Consider the following 21614-nt stretch of genomic DNA (forward strand, 5'->3'; position numbering starts at 1 on the left):
ACTTTTTTGCGCAAAGAAAACAAAAATAACGACTTTATTCTGACATATTATTGTGACGTCATTACGCCGGATCTGGGTCAGCGCCGCCACACGCTCGCGTCATGATACTGTTGTGAACGCACGTCCACAAGTGACGCAATAGAGACAAAAATGTTCTCGTAGCTTTGTAACTTTACAGTTGAACCACTGATGTCACACGGACTACTTTGTCGATCATCTTGGTACTTTTCTGAACCTTGATCGTGGTAGTTACATTGCTCTCTATGAGAGGGTCAGAGAGCCCTCAGATTTCATCAAAAATATCTTAAATTGTGTTCTGAAGATGAACGAAGGTCTTACGGGTTTCGAACAACATGAGGGTGAGTAATTAATGACAGAATTTTCATTTTTGGGTGAACTAACCCTTTAAGAACCATGAAAATGTATCTTATTGAATAAAATGATTTAAACATGCAAAACAAGAAAGATAATTGCTATTGTTTTCTTTACCTGTTTCTTTGTGCTTTCCACAGCTGCTGTTACTGTATCGTGACCTTTATGGTCATCCATCACACACAAAAGACATATGCATTGTTGATCAGTTCGACAATACATCTCCAAATATTTGTCATGATGAGGACAGATCTTCTCCTGCAGGTTCACGGAGGCTTCGATCAGCTTGTGTTTCTTCAAGGCAGGAGATTTGTAGTGTGCTTGAAGGTGATTTTGACAGTAAGATGCCAAACATACCAAACAACTCATCACAGCTTTTTGTTTGATACTTGTACAGAAATCACAGGTCACATCACCTGGCACACAGTTGTCGTAAATCTGACAGTTGCCCAGAAGTTCCAGTTTCTTCAGCTTGTCCACCATATCTGCCAGCATGGTATTTCTGTTCAAAACAGGCCTGGAGCTAAACGTCTGTCCACACTGAGGACAGCTGAAGACCCTCAAATGATCATTTTTCTTCCAATAATCATTAATGCATTCAATGCAGTAGCTGTGCCCACATGGAATGGCCACTGGATCTTTCAGCAAATCCAAGCAGATCGAACAGCAAAACTCTTCTGTATCCAAGAGCCCTTCCATTTTGTTGTCTTTGCTCTAGCAAAATGTATGAAATGGTAAAGGCTCCGTCACGGAGAAGCAGTTCCCAGTTTTGCATGAATGTTCCTGGGCCACACCCTTAAATTCTTCCTCTTTAGATTGCAGATAGGTAAATGAATAAAATAAAAAACTGAATAAAAATTCTGCACTGTAAGCCAAACAATATACAGTATATATATATATATATATATATAATAAAATGAAGATACTTTAAGCACCATTTAGGGTTCCTCAGATTGCCACACTATATGAACACGCTGGAGAACCTCAAGGACAGTGGTTCTCGACCAGGGGGCTGGGGCTCACTAGGGTGCCTCAAGAGGATCTAATATGAGTTTAAACAAGACAAAAAAAGCTTTAAAATGAGATAAAACTTTAATTCAACTTTTCAACAACTTTTTTTTTCTGTGTAGAACTAAGATTCATATGTTCTTGGAAAACCAGGATGTCTAGACCTGAAAAACTCATGTAAATGAATAAAATCTTAATATGCTATGGGCATTTTTATAAATAATTTACATTTTTTGTAGTTAATCCAAGCTCTAAAATATTTTAGTAGGTACAAGTTCTAAGTAAAATAATTATTTAATAATTCCAAATCCTTATATATCAACAACGATTGGAAACGTCATATAACGTCATGTGGAGGTTGTGGACTCCTACAAATATCTGGGGGTCTACATTGACAATAAGCTTAACTGGACTAAAAACATGGAGGCAATATACAGGAAGGGACAAAGTCAACTGTATTTTCTGCGGAGACTTAAGTCCTTCAATGTATGTAGTAAAATGCTTAATATGTTTTATCAGTCTGTGGTTGCCAGTTCTCTGTTTTACGCTGTGGTGTGTTGGGGCACTGGTATGAAAGGGGGTGATGCTAAACGGCTGAATAAACTCATCAAAAAAGCGAGTTCTGTCATTGGACAGGATCTGGTCCCTCTGGAGGTGGTTGCTGAGAAGAGAATGATGCACAAATTGCTAGTCATTATGGATAACACCACTCACCCTCTAAATGACATGCTTGTTGCATTAAGGAGTAATTTTAGTTGGAGACTGATCTTGCCTCGGTGCAATAGTGAACGGTATAGAAGGTCTTTTGTACCTACTGCAGTTAGACTGTATAACACATCTCTCGGATGCAGAGGCACCTTTGAACTTCTAGTGAGCTAGATAGTTAAATTTATTTTATATCTTTACCTGTATACCTTATTTTATCCTAAAATCTGAAGGGAAATTACCTGTTTTACCTGTATTTATTATTTATTTTTATCTATTGTATTTATTTTGTGTTGTATGGTTTATGTTTTGGCTGCTCATGCAAACCAATTTCCCTGGGGGGATTAATAAAGTTTATCCTATCCTATCCTATCCTATAAATTCATTGTTTAAAAAGAGCTTGGAGTCAAAACGTTTGAGAACACCTGCTCTAGATCTTTAGTTCATTGACTCTCAGTAGGTGGTGCCAAGTGACTGTCATTATAAGTGAGTCATTGAATCATTCATAGAATTGATTTGTTCACAATAGTCAATTCATTTACGAACAAATTAATTGATTGAATGGGTCATTGAATCATTAATTTAATCCATAGGTCTTTAACTCTGCTCCTGGGGACCCACTGTTCTGCAAAGTTTATTTCCAACCTGCTTCAGCACACCTGGCCTGTGACTTTTCAAGTGATCTTGAAGACCTTGATTAGCTGGTGTGTTTGAGTTGAAGCTGAACTCTGCAGGACAGTGGGTCCCCAGGAGCAAGGTTGAAGACCTATGATTTAATCAATTCGTTCAAATAGCTAATTCATTCACAAACTAAATAAGTGGCTGTTTTTTGAGTAGGTCTTTCAATCATTCATTGAACTGGTTAACTTCTTCATACTCAAATGAAATAAGGGACTGTCTTTATGTGTGAGTCATTGAATCATTCAGTTAAACGATTCGGTCAAATACCCAGAATCATTTAGGAACATGAGACATCATATGATGTGTGTTGCTTGGAGACGTGCAAGGCCTATGGTCTATGTGTCTTTTTGTATATTCAAAATTCTCCCATATGTTTTTACTGAGACTTTTGAGATTTCTGAATAGACAGCAAATGTAGATATTTCAATTTAATTCTATACACTTTTGTATATCAACAATTGTTTGATTTTTATTCATCCCATATTTAATTTTAGGAGAAACACATCTGGCAAAGGTGATTCATAAATTCAGCATAACTGAACAATCCATTCAAGTCCCCTGAGCTGTGAAAGACCTCTGAGCAATTAAATGTTCCTCTGGGTGAGTGCATATACTGTATGTGAATGTCCTAGAATGTGATTCATTAGTTCAGGGACAGAGAGTCAACAGATGTTCTGTATCTTTTCACACAGGCATAACTTTAAACAAAGAGTAAATGGTAGGTAAGTCTGAATAACCGTATACAATAGTAAATGAGGCAAGAGTGCAGATGCATAGAGATCACCCTTAAAGGTCCCCTGAAATGCTTAGAAACACGCAGCGTTACTCTATGTGTTGAGTCATTTGAACTGAAACAGGAAGACAGGGCGGGACATATCAAGCAGGCCCGACCCTTTTTAAAATAGATTTTGATTTCATGGGGACTTTAAATCTTTTTCATGGTTTTATTCAGAGCTGGATTACACATCCACACAACGCTGCGGTGTGTGCTGTTCTCCTCTTAGCACAGAGGGACTTATACAGAGAGAGAAACACAGTGCCACAAATGCTCTTGCTCTTTGATAACACAATGAAAACATTCTCATTCAAGCATCGAGGACTGTGTAACAGTCTGTGACAGGCACATGCAGATCCCAGAGACTTACAGCAGAGCAAACAACATTTCATTTTCTTTCATTATCGTGAGGTGTTTATGTAACTGATACTGTCTGCTGGGGTACAAAAGCACAACAACGGTTTTTATAGAGATTTGACAAGAAAAATATCTATAGCTTTTGCATATATGTATGCAATGTACTTGGAAAATCCATGTGTACACATATAGCAAGAATATCCTGTAAATATAAATTCAGTACAATGTGTATATGAGAATACCAATATATTCAATGTCTTTATAATGTTTCATGATATGTCCAAATATACATTTATATTTCCCATCATCGTCAACGTGTCTTATGTGACAGAAGTTAACATTTTAAGAATTAATTTTGTACTATTCAGTCCACCATATAAATGGTTTGACATATATGCACCAAACAGCAGTGCTATGTACTGATACATATCAAGTATTACATCACACAGATTAAGTGCAAACACAGTTTGTCTGATGCTGATTTCCTGAATGAACTGAAGGGTGTTACTGTGTTGATTGAAAGTTTGACATTCACTCATACTAACTCACAAAGTTATAGTAGCTAGTAAAAGAATCCTTCATGCAAAGCAACATAAAGCACAATGAAGCAAAAATAACACTAAATGTAATATGTGAAAGATGTACATAATAACGAAAAAAGAAATCATTTTTGTCAAGCATCTATTATGCAAATTCAATATTTTTATATACTACCATTGAAAAGTTTGGGGCCAGTTGGATTTTTTAAATACTTCTTTTAATAATACTTTTATTCTGCAAGGATGTGTTACATTGATAAAAAGTGACAGTGAATACTATTACACTGACACAAAAATTCTATTTCAAATAAATGTTGTTCTTTTGAACTTGCCATTCATCAAAAAATCCTGCAAAAGTATCATGGTTTCCAGTCCACAAAATATTAGGCAACACAAATATTTTCAAAATGAAATGTTTCTGAGCAGCAAAGCATGAATGATTTCTGAATGATCATGTGACACTGAAGACTGCAGTAATGGATGCTGAAATTTCAGCTTTTCCGTCACAGAAAGAAATTAAATTTTAAAATATATAGAAAAGTTATTTAAAATGTCAATGATATTTCACAATATTACTGTTTTTACTCTACTTTTGATTAAATAAATTCAGCCTTAATAAGACTTCTCTCAAAAACATAAAAAAATCGTACAGACCCCAAACTTTTGAATGGTAGTATTATATAAAAAGAATTATAATTCATTAATTTGTTACATTTTTAGTGACAAAACATTTCAGTCAAATTTTTTTTGTCATCTGTAGAAAAGATTGCTAATCAGGCATGACAAAAAATATAGCTAACAGTAAATATAGTTTATGACTTGTCATTTAAACATCGCTACTCTCTATCCCACTTCCCTCTTTCTGTCTTTTATTGTTTTGCCTTCCTCTTGTATTACTTTTTAATTCCTGCTAAACCCCTTAAACAGTAACAAACACCAGCCTGGCTGAGTAGATGAGATCAGCCAGATAAAGAATGAAGTTGAGAGCGCTGAGGACCGAGATGGCCAGCAGCTTGTCCCACGGGCACAGGCCAATGCTGGAGCCACAGCTGTTGGGTCTGTGGCTCTGGCCTCCGTGCTTATTGTCGAACTTATAAATGGGCCAGATGATGGTGGCAGACAAATACAAGCCCACAGCCAGGAGGGCATATGTGGACAGGAAACGGGCGAAGGAGAAGGGCAGGCAACCTGTGCACTCTCCTACACACATCACGATGATGCCTGCCGACAAGATGAAGCAGATGCAGTACACGGCCAGGCACCACTTGGTCGCCGCATTCTGGTCATACGTTATGGGCTCGCTGATGAAGACGAATATGATGCAGGCGATGAAGGTCTCGCACACCTTTAGAAGCCCTGGTGCTGTGGCCATGTAGCCGGCTACTTCTCCTGGACGAGCCTTACTCAGACTCACCTCGCTTAAGTACGCGATGGTGGCGAGGCAAGAAAATACGGTAGACACAATGCGGCAGTTGATCATCTCGTCGCGACCAGCGTAGCCCTTCAGGAAGTAAAGGGGGAATATGATTGAGGCGGAGAGGCAGAGGAGGGAGGCGTAGCAGGCGAACGTGATCGGAAAGTTCTTCCATGAGACAGGGGCGCGGGTCTGCAGGCCAAACATTTCCACTAAGATTATCAGCAGAGTTCCAACAAAACTGAAACTCCAGCAGAAAATGCACCAGTCACCCGTGCCGTGAGTTAGACCCGCTCCATAAAGAGCTACGCTGAACGCAACGCAGGCGAAAACCATGGCAGCCACACGGGCCCACAGAAGAGGAGAGGAACGCAACACCACCGGCATGATGGGCTCACAAAAGAAGATTTACAGGGCAATTAATGTCAGCTGTGAGTAACAGGAATAGACGTCCACTTTTATTAAGTGGCTTCTTGGTTGTCTATGAACAAAAGAAAAAAGGTAATCAGTCAGTGGTAAGAAAGAATTATATTTACATTCATATAATATGGACAAAACTTCTCTTAGATTTCACACAGATTAAAGGAATAGTTAAAGCAAAAATTTTCCTCTATGCAATGACTCAATGTCCGATGTTGTCCAATTTGTCCAATGTTGTTTTGGACCCCATTGACTTTCAGTGTATGAACAACAAAACAAAAAATGCAAAAACAAAAAGATTTTTGCAGAAAATCACATAGTGTATGAAGAGCACAGAATCCAATTTTTTAGCTTCAGACTTAGATTCCATCCAGTCAGAGGACATAAAACATGTTTGATATTTTGTGCCTATTTTAGAATAAGAAAAAGTCAGCTCAGATTTATTATATTGAATTATATATATATATATATATATATATATATATATATAATTTTTATTTTTTTATTGCACAATTGAGTTGGGGGATACCAAACATGTTTGATATTTTGAGCTGATTTTAGAACGCATATTGTTTTAATTTGCTGTGCATCTCGTAGCAACCGGGCTCTATGTGAGTTTGTTGTTCTCAGAAAAAAATAGAAATTTTAGTGTGTGATCCTCAGTCGTTTAGTGTATGATGCCCAGTTTTTTACTGTAATCATTTACAAGTTTATAGTGTTTATATTCTAGTGTTTTAAAATCTGTCCAGATTAGAAAATGATTACTGATTTGTCATTTTTGGGTAATCTTTCACTTTAATATCAAGGCTGAATGAGGTTGTTTACTGAGTAATATATGCAGAATAACAGTTAATCTGTGATGACAATAATTTCATTTTGGTCACAAGAACAGTTTAAATTCCTCACAATGTCCAACTGAAACTTGTAGAATAATACGCCATATATTCATGCAAATTAAATGGTCACATACTGAATAAATTGGTACTTTACAACAAAACGTCTCTGAGTGTCCTTCGGGATTCCAGACTGGGAGTCAGTGAAATTATCTCTGTAAGGTATTCGAGCTATTTAGACTAATGCACCACAAGCAAGACCTTTACTCAACCCTTCAGTCCATCTGTCATCAACCTCTGTGGGAGGAGCCAGATAGGCTAACAATTGGAGCATTGAGACTCTCTCTCAGCCCTCCTACACAGTTCTGTAACAGCCAGGAATACCTCCTTCATCTTGTCGGAGAGGTTCAAGTAAACAATGGAGGCATGCGTGTTTACATTTTCGGGTTAAGTAGATGGAAGAGAACATGGTTAGTAAATAGGGACAAAAAATCATTAAAGAAATAGCAAAAGAAGCAAGACGCCATGCAGATGAATTCAGAGCCACATATAGCCAAGGGGTTTGAAAAAGCGTGTCCTTTCACCTCACGACGAGTCATATTTTAAACACAGGCGGCAATAGCATAGCTGTGAGTCATTTATCCCTCGCTCCCCCATTTTTTTCCCCGCTCTGCCTCTCTTACACTCTTTCTTTGCCTATAGTGTCAAATTTTCCAACTTACTGATCTAGGCTATTCCAGATGTTCTGCATCCCATCAAACTGCAAAAAGAGAGGGATGTGCCTGGTGTTTTCCACACTGAATTCCCCCAACCTCTCTTTCCTCGCTTGCTGTTCTACCCTACGCCCACCTTTCAAAGCCTTTCTCTTTTTATACTTCTTTCATTCCCGTTCAGAATTTGTTACTAAAGAAATGGAATACTAAGAGTGGAAGGAAACTCCCTGCTTTTGACATCCACTCACAGCTATTTAACATGAGATGAAATGCTGCTGAATTCAATGCAATATACGATTACTCAACTTCTCCTTACGCAACAGAAGTTGCCCATGTCAAGGGGGAAAAAATCTGAAAATAGGCCCATGGAAGCACGTATGAGAAAACAGGACAAGACATGAGGTTGGAGAGCTGGACACAGAGCTGTAGAGGTCACGCGGATGTCTGAGACATGAGACATAACTCAATTTTCTCCCTTAATCTGGTTACAGTGCAGTTACTTTTCTGTGCAGAAAAAACATGCTGTTAACATCCGTCTTATCTGGCGCACTAAGAAAGAAATAAAGGAACCCTTTATTGACTGTCAACACATTTTTCGGTGGAAAATTTCACTTTCACTGCATCAGAAACCATGCTTGGTCATATGTAAAAGACCAGAATGGAAACAGAAACACTAGCCTAAACTGAGCTTAAATAGAAAACATAAAATAAAATGTGTTTTAAGTCTTATGGAAGCAAGAAATTAAAACAATTTGTATCGAATGAACTGATCAACTGAGTCAAAACAGCTAAAACGACAGGACATGAAAATGACATTTAGCTCGATATGAGACCATCATCCTAACAGACAGTGGCCGCTGTAGTGGGCGTGCCTCTCCGCACGCCGCACCCATTAATACAGAATAAAATAAAGGTTACTTTAAAATAATAAAAAACAATGCATTTTGAAAAATTACGTTCCAAATGTCTTAGTAAATTACTAGATTTATGTCTCCGTCATTATTCCAGACGCAATATATTATTTTTACACGAGCGCAAGACGTGACGGGTGCAAATAGAAATATTTTACATTTTATTTCATTTTATCTGTCAGATTGATCGCCTCGGATACACACTATGCCAAAGTCTGAACGAGTTAGATCAAAGCATTTTATCGCTATCAGAATCCAAAACGCAATTAGAACAACCTGTAGTTATATGTGTGTCAGTATTCAAAGGTAAACATAACGGTGCTGGATGCTCGAAGCGTCTGCTTTCAAAAAGATGAAAATATATAAACTATCCTCTGCCTATTTCTTACCGGCTTGTCCCGTTATCTTTCTCTCGAAGTGCTCAGTCTGAAACAAGAAGGCGCGGTTTTGGATCTGCCTTTTCAATCAGTGAGGACACTTTAACCCAAGTTTATAAGGGATACCCCCCCTCCCCCAATCCGCCCATTACATGCCAAATTAGGTAATACTCTCTCTCTCTCTCTCTCTCTCTCTCTCTCTCTCTCTCTCTCACTTTCTTGAGCCCTGCTCCTCACAAGAATTTCTGAACATGAATTTGCTTTCTCATTCATACAGTTACTGAATTCAGACACCGCCAGAGAAAAAGACGCAGAGAGTGTATTTACAGTTTATTTTATGGCTTTATTGACTAAACTTAGATAACTGAATTAACCAAAATAAACAAAAATTCATCACTGCCTTTCACATTCTGTCCCAGTAGACTGGATAACAAGAAATCTGACCTACCTGATTAGGATGACCAATTTAAACAGTCATCTTTGCAATTATTCCGTCAGGTATAAAAATGTCAGTCTGCATGTAGGCCTATTACTATTCTAACACGTGCTGAAAATGAATGTCATGCAGGAAATATCAGTATGTGTTGCTACTATAAATAGCATAACTTAGCAGGACTAATCCACAAACCACAACTCTAACATTAAAAGGTTGTGTATTTATAGTGAGGGTACGTACACCTGAGGGTTAGGTCAGTATAGCTACCTAGTAAAGATTAAAACATCTTTTACCTCCTATAAAATGTATTAAAGAAAACTATAGTGGCGCAAACTGACATACTGCTAAAAAGCCAGTTCTCTAATTGGTCCATGTCCAGCTTCTTGGTTGTGAAACTATTGTTATTCTACATCATCAAGCACTACAAGTATTTCAAATGGACACTGGTCAGGAGAAGACACTAGAAACATTTGTAAAAAGAGGTTTTCAGAGAGATGTTAGCCTAGCATATTTTACTTTTTTTGTGTGAGTTCAATACAAGCTGGATGTGTCACATTCTCACTTTGTTATTAAACTGCATAAAAATGTATATTGTTCTTTAATGCAAGCACCTATGTTAAAGAGAGATTGGTCAAGACAAAAGTAATGTTGGGGGTTAATGATAAACGTCATATGCCGTTGCAAATACTGTACCAACAACTGTCCTGAAATAAATTAATGTCCTAATAGGGTTTATATAGTCAGGGTGATACAGTGAAAAAATGTAGGCTACTGTATATCCATTTCTGAAAAAAAAAAAAGAAGTAGAAGAAGAAGAACAAGAAAGTTATAAGATTGAGGGATGGTGTGTTTTAACTTTAACTCACATTCCAAACCATCATTTGTTGATGTTCACTTATAATGACTTAATTTAAACATCTTTAACCAAAAATCCACTACTTTTTATACCACCAGAAATACGAGGTCTGGTCAAAATTGCACATTAGAAGTTATCATTCAATAATATGTACCCCATGGTATTTATTTCTGTTGCTAGGATGCAGAGCATGTTACTATGGAAACCAGTCGTTTGTTTATGCTGTAATGCGTTTAGGGTGATATGTGATTCAAAGCACATGTCCGCTCACTGAGAGAACTGCTGCAAGAAGCGGAAACAGCAATTCCCCTCTCTCTTCTTCTAACCACTCCCTTCCTCACAAGCTGTTACCATGTCAACACACAGAAAAGAGAGAGCGAAACTATAGTGAGAGGATAAGAGTTTATGAGAAAGGAAGAGCGTAGCTGAGTAATAAGATAAAAATAAATTCGCACATCTCCTTTGATTCGATAATCCTGTTTGCTGTGATGTTGTAAGCAGTGATGAGCTGATAACAGTACTAGGCTTCCATGACAACTGGTAATGCTAAATTTATGCATAACTATCATAAACTAAAATGTATTATAAATAATATACAGGTGCATCTCAATAAATTAGAATGTCGTGGAAAAGTTCATTTATTTCAGTAATTCAACTCAAATTGTGAAACTCGTGATATATTATAAATAAATTTGATATATTTAATAGAATGTATAAAATGTACATAAATTATAACAAAGATTTAACTTAAAAAATTAAATCTATATATTGTGTATTTAAAAATGTTCAGGATTATAGTTTAGTCAGACTGACAGATATGCAATTATCAGTCCATTATAGTTAACACTAAAAAAAAGTCACTACTTGTCAATAACCAAACGATGACACAACTTGCCTATTTCATATGAAATTATTTTTAAATGCTGCTTCTGACTGGCAAGTTATTAAAAGTAATGTATTAATAATTATTTTAATTATTAATTAAAATTACTGCAAATTAATCCAACTGAAATGTTATTTACATTTGCCTCCAGATGTGATTAATGCCATTTTTTTTCTACCAGAGTGAACAGATAATACATTTGTAGAGCATCTAGAATTTTCTTTAAAAATGCAAAAAAAATAAAATTTAAATAAATATCTATACACTTCAGAATGTTGCACTGTTCAGTACAAGTATTATGTAAAATTCAGTTTAAAAAAAAAAGAACCACTTTCTTAACTTTCATTCATGGAGATAGCGTGTCCAATGTGCCATGGTGTAACTTAAAATAACTTCAATTAAAATGTATGTAACTTAAATTCAAATATATGGATTAAATAGGATTTTAGGATGTACTTGTCAGCAAACAGGAGGATCAACACAGGTAAATGTCAAACTCAAACAGACTTTATTGGTAGAACCAGAAGTCAAGCAGTAAAGCAGGTGAGTGATTGTTCAGAATGCAATAGTCCAACAAACTTGATTATAACAGTCTTAACTTTCCTTATATTGCAGGTGAGGAGGGGATCAGCACTGGATCACAGAAGATAGAAGCAGATGATGACAGAGAGAGAGATTCGTAGCAGGTAATTAGCATGGGTAGGTAGCTAGTTAAGTTGATGCACAGTAGTGGACAACAAAGTCAAGTAGTATTATCTCAACATGGGAAGATTTAGTCACAAACCATATTGGAGAAAGCAGTCCTACGCAAAGAACTGACACTGGGCTGTGGTCAGGGGCTGGCCCGGTAGAGGACCGTTTCTTCTTCCTCTGCCTCCTCCTTTGGGCAGAGGTGAAGTAAAGCACTGAGGTTATAATCTCTGGAGTTGGCCCAGACTCTGGAGCTTGCTCATGGGTTGAAACAGATTCTGGAGCTGGAATGGACCTATAACTGATCTGGGCTAGAGCTGAACTCGGTTTCATCCACAGGGCAGTCGGTAACCTCGCCAACAATGAAGGACAAGCCACTAAGCCACTTAGCCACAGTGCATAATCAAGATATAATCAATGCATAATTAGAGAACAGGTGCTAGCTGATGTCGGTTTCTGTTGATACAGTTCATTGTCTAATCTGCACCAGAAGATTGTCTTCAGATTCGTAGCAGGTAATTAGCATGGGTAGGTAGCTAGTTAAGTTGATGCAAGGTAGTGAACAACAAAGGTGAGTAGTATTATCTCAATGTAGGAAGTCTTATTCACAAACCACATTGGAGAAAGCAGTCCTATGCAAAGAAGACCAGACGATGTGTGTGTGTTTGGTGCTGACTTATAAAGACCAACTGATGATGATGAGGCTAATGGCAGAGAGGTGGTGATTGTGGAATGTGAGCAAATGTGAACCAGGAGGGATTCTGGGAATGTAGTGCGCAGATGTGACAGGTAAGTGACTGGTGATCTTGGTGATCCTGACAGTACCTTATTAATATGAAGGAATTTTCTGTATTTATTTTTTACAGGTGTTTTACATGTATTTTGAAATTTGCCCTTAATTGTGTTGTGTTAGGGTTAATGGAAATGTCTGTCTGTTCCTTTTAAAAAAAAATTTTTTTTACAGTGTATAAAATCATCACTTTGTTTAACAAACAAGTTTAGCATTTTTGTGTACTGATTTTTTTTTTTCGCCAATTATGACATTATTACAGTCAAACCAGAATGTGTGTTATATATATGTGTGTGTTTGTGTTTACATTTGTTCTCCATCTTTAATGTGTTGTTGTGTCACCCTGACCCTGAACATCCTGAGTCTGATTTTTTTTTTTTACACTAACATACAACTAGAAATGATTCCTATTTATTTTGTTTGTTTGTAGAGCTAGCAAGTGTCAACAAAGTCATGAAGTCTCATGCCATTTAGATGACGGTAACATTTTTATTTTATTCATTTATTTATTTTTACATTTCAGCAAACTTAATTTGGGGTTTCAAATGACCCTGAACAGCACACAAGGGTTAATAATAATCTTAAAAATTGCATTATAGTTGTAATGATAATGTTATAATAATGTTTGTTTATATTGTTAATGTAAGTTTTTGTACGGTACCGAGAAAATCGAACTCTAGATTTTCTCTCATTGAAATAACACAATAGTAAAGGACTCTTACTGACGGAAAAGGGATTGGTGTTGTATGCTGCCGCCTGCAGGTGAGAACCAAACATGCATTGTGGAGTAACACTTGGGCATTAATGTGTACCTTTCCTGTTTCAATCTCTTTTTAAATTTAAATAAATACAAAAAAGTAAAAACATTTTTCACGATCATAATCACAAACATAACAATGACTTTTGAGAGGGGTACTGCATCTTGGATGGGTATCCAAGTTTTAAACTTACAGGTTGTTACTACCTACGTGAGCGCGTGGCAACTGCAATGACAGTCTGAATGCAGGCGAGGGCGGCTTGTCATCACACAGTTCAGCTGCAATTAAACACGCTACGATGTAAGGAAGTAACAAGCCGCCAGTGTCGTCGACATTCTGGTATTATGTAAAATTCAGTTTAAAAAAAAAAGAACCACATTTCTAACTTTCATTCATGGAGATAGCGTGTCCAATGTGCCATGGTGTAACTTAAAATAACTTCAATTAAAATATATGTAACTTAAATTCAAATATATGGATTAAATAGGATTTTAGGATGTACTTGTCAGCAAACAGGAGGATCAACACAGGTAAATGTCAAACTCAAACAGACTTTATTGGTAGAACCAGAAGTCAAGCAGTAAAGCAGGTGAGTGATTGTTCAGAATGCAATAGTCCAACAAACTTGATTATAACAGTCTTAACTTTCCTTATATTGCAGGTGAGGAGGGGATCAGCACTGGATCACAGAAGATAGAAGCAGATGATGACAGAGAGAGAGATTCGTAGCAGGTAATTAGCATGGGTAGGTAGCTAGTTAAGTTGATGCACAGTAGTGGACAACAAAGTCAAGTAGTATTATCTCAACATGGGAAGATTTAGTCACAAACCATATTGGAGAAAGCAGTCCTACGCAAAGAACTGACACTGGGCTGTGGTCAGGGGCTGGCCCGGTAGAGGACCGTTTCTTCTTCCTCTGCCTCCTCCTTTGGGCAGAGGTGAAGTAAAGCACTGAGGTTATAATCTCTGGAGTTGGCCCAGACTCTGGAGCTTGCTCATGGGTTGAAACAGATTCTGGAGCTGGAATGGACCTATAACTGATCTGGGCTAGAGCTGAACTCGGTTTCATCCACAGGGCAGTCGGTAACCTCGCCAACAATGAAGGACAAGCCACTAAGCCACTTAGCCACAGTGCATAATCAAGATATAATCAATGCATAATTAGAGAACAGGTGCTAGCTGATGTCGGTTTCTGTTGATACAGTTCATTGTCTAATCTGCACCAGAAGATTGTCTTCAGATTCGTAGCAGGTAATTAGCATGGGTAGGTAGCTAGTTAAGTTGATGCAAGGTAGTGAACAACAAAGGTGAGTAGTATTATCTCAATGTAGGAAGTCTTATTCACAAACCACATTGGAGAAAGCAGTCCTATGCAAAGAAGACCAGACGATGTGTGTGTGTTTGGTGCTGACTTATAAAGACCAACTGATGATGATGAGGCTAATGGCAGAGAGGTGGTGATTGTGGAATGTGAGCAAATGTGAACCAGGAGGGATTCTGGGAATGTAGTGCGCAGATGTGACAGGTAAGTGACTGGTGATCTTGGTGATCCTGACAGTACCTTATTAATATGAAGGAATTTTCTGTATTTATTTTTTACAGGTGTTTTACATGTATTTTGAAATTTGCCCTTAATTGTGTTGTGTTAGGGTTAACGGAAATGTCTGTCTGTTCCTTTAAAAAAAAATTTTTTTTTACAGTGTATAAAATCATCACTTTGTTTAACAAACAAGTTTAGCATTTTTGTGTACTGATTTTTTTTTCCCGCCAATTATGACATTATTACAGTCAAACCAGAATGTGTTATATATGTGTGTGTTTATGTTTACATTTGTTCTCCATCTTTAATGTGTTGTTGTGTCACCCTGACCCTGAACATCCTGAGTCTGATTTTTTTTTTTTACACTAACATACAACTAGAAATGATTCCTATTTATTTTGTTTGTTTGTAGAGCTAGCAAGTGTCAACAAAGTCATGAAGTCTCATGCCATTTAGATGACGGTAACATTTTTATTTTATTCATTTATTTATTTTTACATTTCAGCAAACTTAATTTGGGGTTTCAAATGACCCTGAACAGCACACAAGGGTTAATAATAATCTTAAAAATTGCATTATAGTTGTAATGATAATGTTATAATAATGTTTGTTTATATTGTTAATGTAAGTTTTTGTACGGTACCGAGAAAATCGAACTCTAGATTTTCTCTCATTGAAATAACACAATAGTAAAGGACTCTTACTGACGGAAAAGGGATTGGTGTTGTATGCTGCCGCCTGCAGGTGAGAACCAAACATGCATTGTGGAGTAACACTTGGGCATTAATGTGTACCTTTCCTGTTTCAATCTCTTTTTAAATTTAAATAAATACAAAAAAGTAAAAACATTTTTCACGATCATAATCACAAACATAACAATGACTTTTGAGAGGGGTACTGCATCTTGGATGGGTATCCAAGTTTTAAACTTACAGGTTGTTACTACCTACGTGAGCGCGTGGCAACTGCAATGGCAGTTTGAATGCAGGCGAGGGCGGCTTGTCATCACACAGTTCAGCTGCAATTAAACACGCTACGATGTAAGGAAGTAACAAGCCGCCAGTGTCGTCAACATTCTGGAGGCGAGTTAGTATTCTTCCTTATTTCTCGTTCAACATTTCTCGGAGTCAGCCACTTATGCTGCTTACAGAATCTTAATTGTTTTACCTGTGCAGTATATGTCGGTTTATGGTGTCCGGTTCGGCAGTAATGCAGGTGGACGGCTTTTATTAGTTAGTTGAAGCGCTGGAAGTTTTGTCTGGAAAGCACGGTAGGATTTTTCCCATGTTGGAAATGACTCCGCTCTGGAGCACAACTAGGGTGTTTTGAAACGGGTAAATGTATTTGTATTATTTTAATGTTCTTTATTTTTATTGAGAGTCCATAGAAAGATAACTATAGATTTTCTAAACTTTAAATAGACAGTTTGTCACGGTTGTTAAAACGCGTCATGACGTTTTTCCTCGTGTTTGTTGATTATTGGGTGCGTTTTTATTACGCTGTTCATTTGTATATAAAATAAAATACAATTTTATGCTATGCTAGGATGGTGTATTTATATTTTTCTCTAAATGTCAGAAATATAAAAAAAATAATAATAATCTGTCTTTCTATGTTCTGACCATATTGTAAACATTTAGGAGAGTATTATTTTTCACATTATATTTTAACATGGTTTACATATAATCACACAGTAAGAAAAGTCAACCTAACTGAGAGAAAAATAGTAAGTAATAAATAAATAGAAATGGTCGACAGTACTTGAGCATTGAAAGTGAAAATGACTTTTTTTATTTTTTTTTATTAAAACATTTACATTTTTTAACTTTGTGTGTGTGTGTGTGACCCTGGACCACAAAACCAGTCTTAAGTCCTGGGGTATATTTGTAGCAATACAGAGAAAAATAGTAAGTAATAAATAAATAGAAATGGACGACAGTACTTGAGCATTGAAAGTGAAAATGACTTTTTTTTTATTTTTTATTAAAACATTTACATTTTTAAACTTTATGTGTGTGTGTGTGTGACCCTGGACACAAAACCAGTCTTAAGTCGCTGGGGTATATTTGTAGCAATAGCCAAAAAAACATTGTATGGGTCAAAATTATCGATTTTTCTTTTATGCCAAAAATCATTAGGATATTAAGTAAAGATCATGTTCCATGAGGATATTTTGTAAATTTCCTACCGTAAATATATCAAAACTTAATTTGATTAGTAATATGCATTGCTAAGGACTTCATTTGGATAACTTTAAAGGCGATTTTCTCAATATTTTGATTTTTTTTTTGCACCCTCAGATTCCAGATTTTCAAATAGTTGTATCTCGACCAAATATTGTCCTATCCTAACAAACCATACATCAATGGAAAGCTTATTTATTCAGCTTTCATGTGACGTACAAAACTCAATTTCAAAAAATTGACCCTTATGACTGGTTTTGTGGTCCAGGGTCACATATAAAATCTGTACAACCAGGCACACAGTTTATGCTGTTTTATAAACTGCTGCAGTTCCAACATTAGACAAGTGTGTACATACACTGGTGGTCTGACTGCTGTTTCGCACTTAAACTCACATTCTTTCTTCTCTTTTGTATCCAGATCTTTATCATGCTGTACTGTGCAGTATGCTGATGCATGTCTGTGTGATTAAAGAATGAATGTCATGAACGGCAAGGTGACAAGCTACCAGGATGAAGCGGTCTGCACTTTGCAAATTTACCCCAGATTTGCCATCAAACCTGGGCAAGACTGCATCCTCAGGGTCCCAAAAGAGGCAACAGCAACCACTGTCATCAAGACCGCTGTCGCCACACTTGGCATGGACACGTCCAAGCCTTACATCCTTGTGGAGGTCCAGGAGTACGGTGGAGAGGAATGGGTCCTTCAAGCCAGCGATCAGCCTGTTCAAAGGGTCCTTCTCTGGCCTAGAAAGGCCCAAGACAAGCACCCTCAAAGTGATGGATACTTTTTCGCCCTTCAAGAGGGAAGCTATGATGGATCCATCCAGTATGATGTTATGACATCTGTCCGACAAGAAAAAGTAGCTCAGGGACTTGCGAATCGAGGTTTTGTCACGCAACAGCCTCAGGAATACAATGATTTATGTAATCTCCCCGAGCTGACGGAGGAGAGCATCTTGGGAACCCTACGGCATCGCTTCCACAAGCAGAAGATCTACACATTTGCGAGCAACATTCTTATCGTGGTCAACCCCTTCAAGTTTCTCCCCATCTACAATCCCAGATATGTCAAGATGTATGAGAACCACACGCTGGGCAAGCTAGAACCTCATGTCTTTGCCATTGCTGATGCTGCCTTCCACACAATGCTGAACAAACAGGTCAACCAGTGCATCGTAATTTCCGGTGAGAGTGGTTCTGGTAAGACGCAAAGCACCAACTTCCTTATCCACTGCCTGACTGCCTTCACCCAGAAGGGCTATACTAGTGGAGTGGAACGAACCATCCTGGGGGCAGGCCCTGTGCTTGAGGTAAGTTCTGCTGTGGGTTTGAGGATCATCAGATTTCATTTTCTACTTTGAAGTCTGATAGCGCTCTAGTTGTAATAGGAAACCAAGAAAGGATGCAAAACAGCAAGTTATGTTGAGACCCTGATGTTTTACAATGATAATGTCCATTGGATAAATGGCATCTGTAGCCTTGTTCAGGGTTCAGCAATAAATGTTATTTCTTCAACTTCAATTTATTTAATTATTAAATTTTTTGGACATTTAGAGAACACCACATCATGTTCACCACATCTCAAATGATGTGTTGGTTTTAACAGCATTTCTGTAGTGGAAATAAATGACGATGGTGGTAGTGTTGTAGGTGTGATCAGCTCATTCGAGTTCGAGTTAAGGCTAAGACCTGAATAGGTTGAGCTCAAGTCAAGACCAAAACCAGAAGAAGGTCACGTCTGAGTTTTAGCTCAAATGGTCCTGAGTCCATGACAATACCATGACCATAAAAATATCGTCTTGGAATCCTTTGACTTTCTAGCACTCATTTCACAGCCAGCATTTTTTTTTAATCCTTGGTACACAATATTAAAAAATATTTTCAGTGTCCAAGTCAGTTTTATTTTAATATTATTCATATACTATTATAGTATTATTAATATTTCACTTTTAATTTATATTTTATATTTTTATATCGTGTGCTTTTGTAATTTTTATTACATATTATTTTTTATTATTTATTTTTTTTTCAGCTTTTGTTTTAGTAATTTTATTACTTCGGTTTGAATTTATTTATTTCAGTTAGGTGCCAAGGCAACATTTCTAATTTTTGTATTTTGAGTTTTTAACTTGAATTTTCCATGTAATATTTATTTTTTTATTCTAGTTCAATTACCATAAACAAATTTAAAATTTTAGATGTATTTAACAATACTGGTCCATGTCAGTTTTAATGTGATCTTCATATAATAAAAAGAAAAAAATAGGTGGGTCTAGATCCACTTTTTCCTTTAAATATTATTATTATTATTTATTTTTTTTTTTTGTATCTTCTCTGTAACTGTAGTTTCGATTATTATTGGGTTGCTTGACTCATCTCCATTACTTGATGTACTGATAAAGAGTCCCTTTCAGGACGGAAATTATGACCTCTGTGCAGGAAGTGGCTTGCCCTATCATAGTATTTTGCACACTCTTAGATCTTCATGTTAAGAACTATTAACTGTCCAAGAGAACTATGAAAAATGTGATACTGTCCTTGGTGCAACAGATTGTGTGAGAATGGGTTCCCCTTTCCTCCATTAAGCATGGTCAGACAAGGATCTAGAAAACATTTGGTTTCATCACATGGCCAGGGCACTTTCACACCACTTCCCCTGCTTCTCCTAGGGAAAAGGGGATTCCGAACAGACCTCTGACTCCTTTTACACTATAAATAGATGCTATAGATCATGAAACTCACTGGATCACAGTTTAGGGGTTTCAACACACTCTGATATTTTTAGATGCTGCCATTGTGAATACTCAAAACAATGAGATGGATGATTAGTTCACAACACTTTTAGGAGTTTTTCCATTGTTATACAATGTATTCATTACAAGTATGGTATATATCTCTGAACAGTCCGCTTCCTAAATTTCCTCTTCAGGATTTAGGTTAAAGTGCTACTCTAATGTGCCAATTAAGTTTTCTTGAGGAAATAACTCCTAATTTATCAGGTTTCCTTACTCTGGTCTGAAGTCCCGCCCCCTCAAACGGAGCTGTCAGTCACCGTTTGTCATGCACTAACCTACTGGGATTCTCAATCTGATCCTAAACAGGTTGAGCAAGTTCTCTGTTTTTCGTAAAAGCTTTCTTTTATCAGCACGTCCCAACCCCTCTCAGTTCTGCAGCATTGCTTATAAAGAAAATAAATGACAAAGAGGAACAAGCAGCTTGTGTTATGCCTTGCTGGTTTAAAATAGACTTTCTTATAAAGAGTGATGGTAAAAAAAAATGTTGGTTATGTTTTGAGTAGTTGTGTGTCATGTGTGGAAGAAGCAGAACAAGCAAACAGAGTGGGATTGGTAAAAGTTTATCATCATACACCTGAGGTTGTGTGACCATTAATATTTGATGCATATTTAAATAAATAGATTAGGTGATTATTGGATCTCATGTGCCTTAGTAAATGATAAATAAAATATGCTTTTGAAATGAATCATTGAAGACTTTTTTCCCAGATTAAGTACTTGGTAACACTTTACAATAAGATTCCATTTGTTACCCTTAGTTAACTACATTAGTTAACAACATGAATTAACAATGAACAATTCTTCTAAAGCATTTATTAGTTAATTTCAGTATTTACTAATGCATTACCATAATCAAAAGTTGTTTCTGTTAATATTATATAATAGACTTGTGCTAACATGTACTAACAATAAACAGTTGTATTTTTATTAACTAACGTGAACAAAGATTAATAAGTCCAGTAAAGTGTTTTGCTCATTGTTAGTTCATTTTAGTTAATGCATTAAGTAATGTTAACTAATGGAACCTTATTGTAAAGTGTGTTACCTAGTATTTAATTTGGGAACAAGAGGACATCACTGTTTAAAAGTTTGGGATCAGTAAGATATATTTTTTTAAAGAAATTAATACTTTTATTCAGCAAGTATGTATTAAAATGAAAAAAGTCACATTTAAAGGGGTGGTTCATTGCGATTTTAAATTTTTTAACGTTAGTTAGTGTGTAATGTTGCTGTTTGAGCATAAACAATATCTGCAAAGTTACAAAGCTGAAAGTTCAATGCAAACGGAGATATCATCTTTTAAAATTCTGGCAGTTTAATGCCTACAAAAACGGCTGGTAGGGACTACAACGAGCTACTTCCCGAGATAAACCCCGCCCCCGGGAAAAGGCAACAAAGGGGGCGAGGCCATGCTGTGCTGCTTTAGAGAAGAGGAAGAGAAAACTAGAGGTGCACGTAAAAATCTATTCATATATGAATCGCGATTCTGTCTTCTAACAATTCTAATGGATTGATTCACAAGTTTCAAAATCAATGTTCTAAAGCAGCGGTTCTTAATACTGTTCCTCACGTCCCC

The 21614-nt window shown here is 36.8% G+C and overlaps 3 protein-coding genes across 3 annotated transcripts in view; 1 reads left to right on the top strand and 2 right to left on the bottom strand.

Annotated features, from left to right (window-relative positions):
* The window catches only part of ftr66 (finTRIM family, member 66), an 8906-nt gene extending 7835 nt beyond the window's left edge, over positions 1–1071 (bottom strand). The window contains exon 1 of the mRNA XM_016510071.1: positions 490–1071. Within this exon, the coding sequence (XP_016365557.1) occupies positions 490–1071 (582 nt within the window). The remainder of the gene's footprint in view (positions 1–489) is intronic.
* A 4106-nt stretch (positions 1072–5177) lies between these two features.
* On the bottom strand, positions 5178–9190 carry LOC107706376 (myeloid-associated differentiation marker homolog). The gene is made up of 2 exons (XM_016510072.1): positions 9118–9190; positions 5178–6332 (listed from the first exon to the last, which is right to left on the bottom strand). The coding sequence occupies exon 2, from the start codon at positions 6236–6238 to the stop codon at positions 5357–5359; it is 882 nt and encodes a 293-aa protein (XP_016365558.1). The 5' UTR covers positions 6239–6332; positions 9118–9190; the 3' UTR covers positions 5178–5356.
* Positions 9191–16073: 6883 nt separating this feature from the next.
* Positions 16074–21614, top strand: part of LOC107706377 (unconventional myosin-IXb-like) — a 34339-nt gene continuing 28798 nt past the window's right edge. The window contains exons 1-2 of the mRNA XM_016510073.1: positions 16074–16392; positions 17662–18553. Of these exons, the coding sequence (XP_016365559.1) occupies positions 17717–18553 (837 nt within the window). The 5' untranslated portion in view covers positions 16074–16392; positions 17662–17716. The remainder of the gene's footprint in view (positions 16393–17661; positions 18554–21614) is intronic.

This window comes from Sinocyclocheilus rhinocerous, unplaced genomic scaffold (assembly GCF_001515625.1).
Source record: "Sinocyclocheilus rhinocerous isolate Xijiao unplaced genomic scaffold, SAMN03320098_v1.1 scaffold444, whole genome shotgun sequence".
In the NCBI taxonomy this organism is placed as follows: domain Eukaryota; kingdom Metazoa; phylum Chordata; class Actinopteri; order Cypriniformes; family Cyprinidae; genus Sinocyclocheilus; species Sinocyclocheilus rhinocerous.

Bases quoted from the DNA above. Each gene is read 5' to 3' on its own strand.
- LOC107706376 (XM_016510072.1), bottom strand. From the start codon at position 6,238: ATGCCGGTGGTGTTGCGTTCCTCTCCTCTTCTGTGGGCCCGTGTGGCT.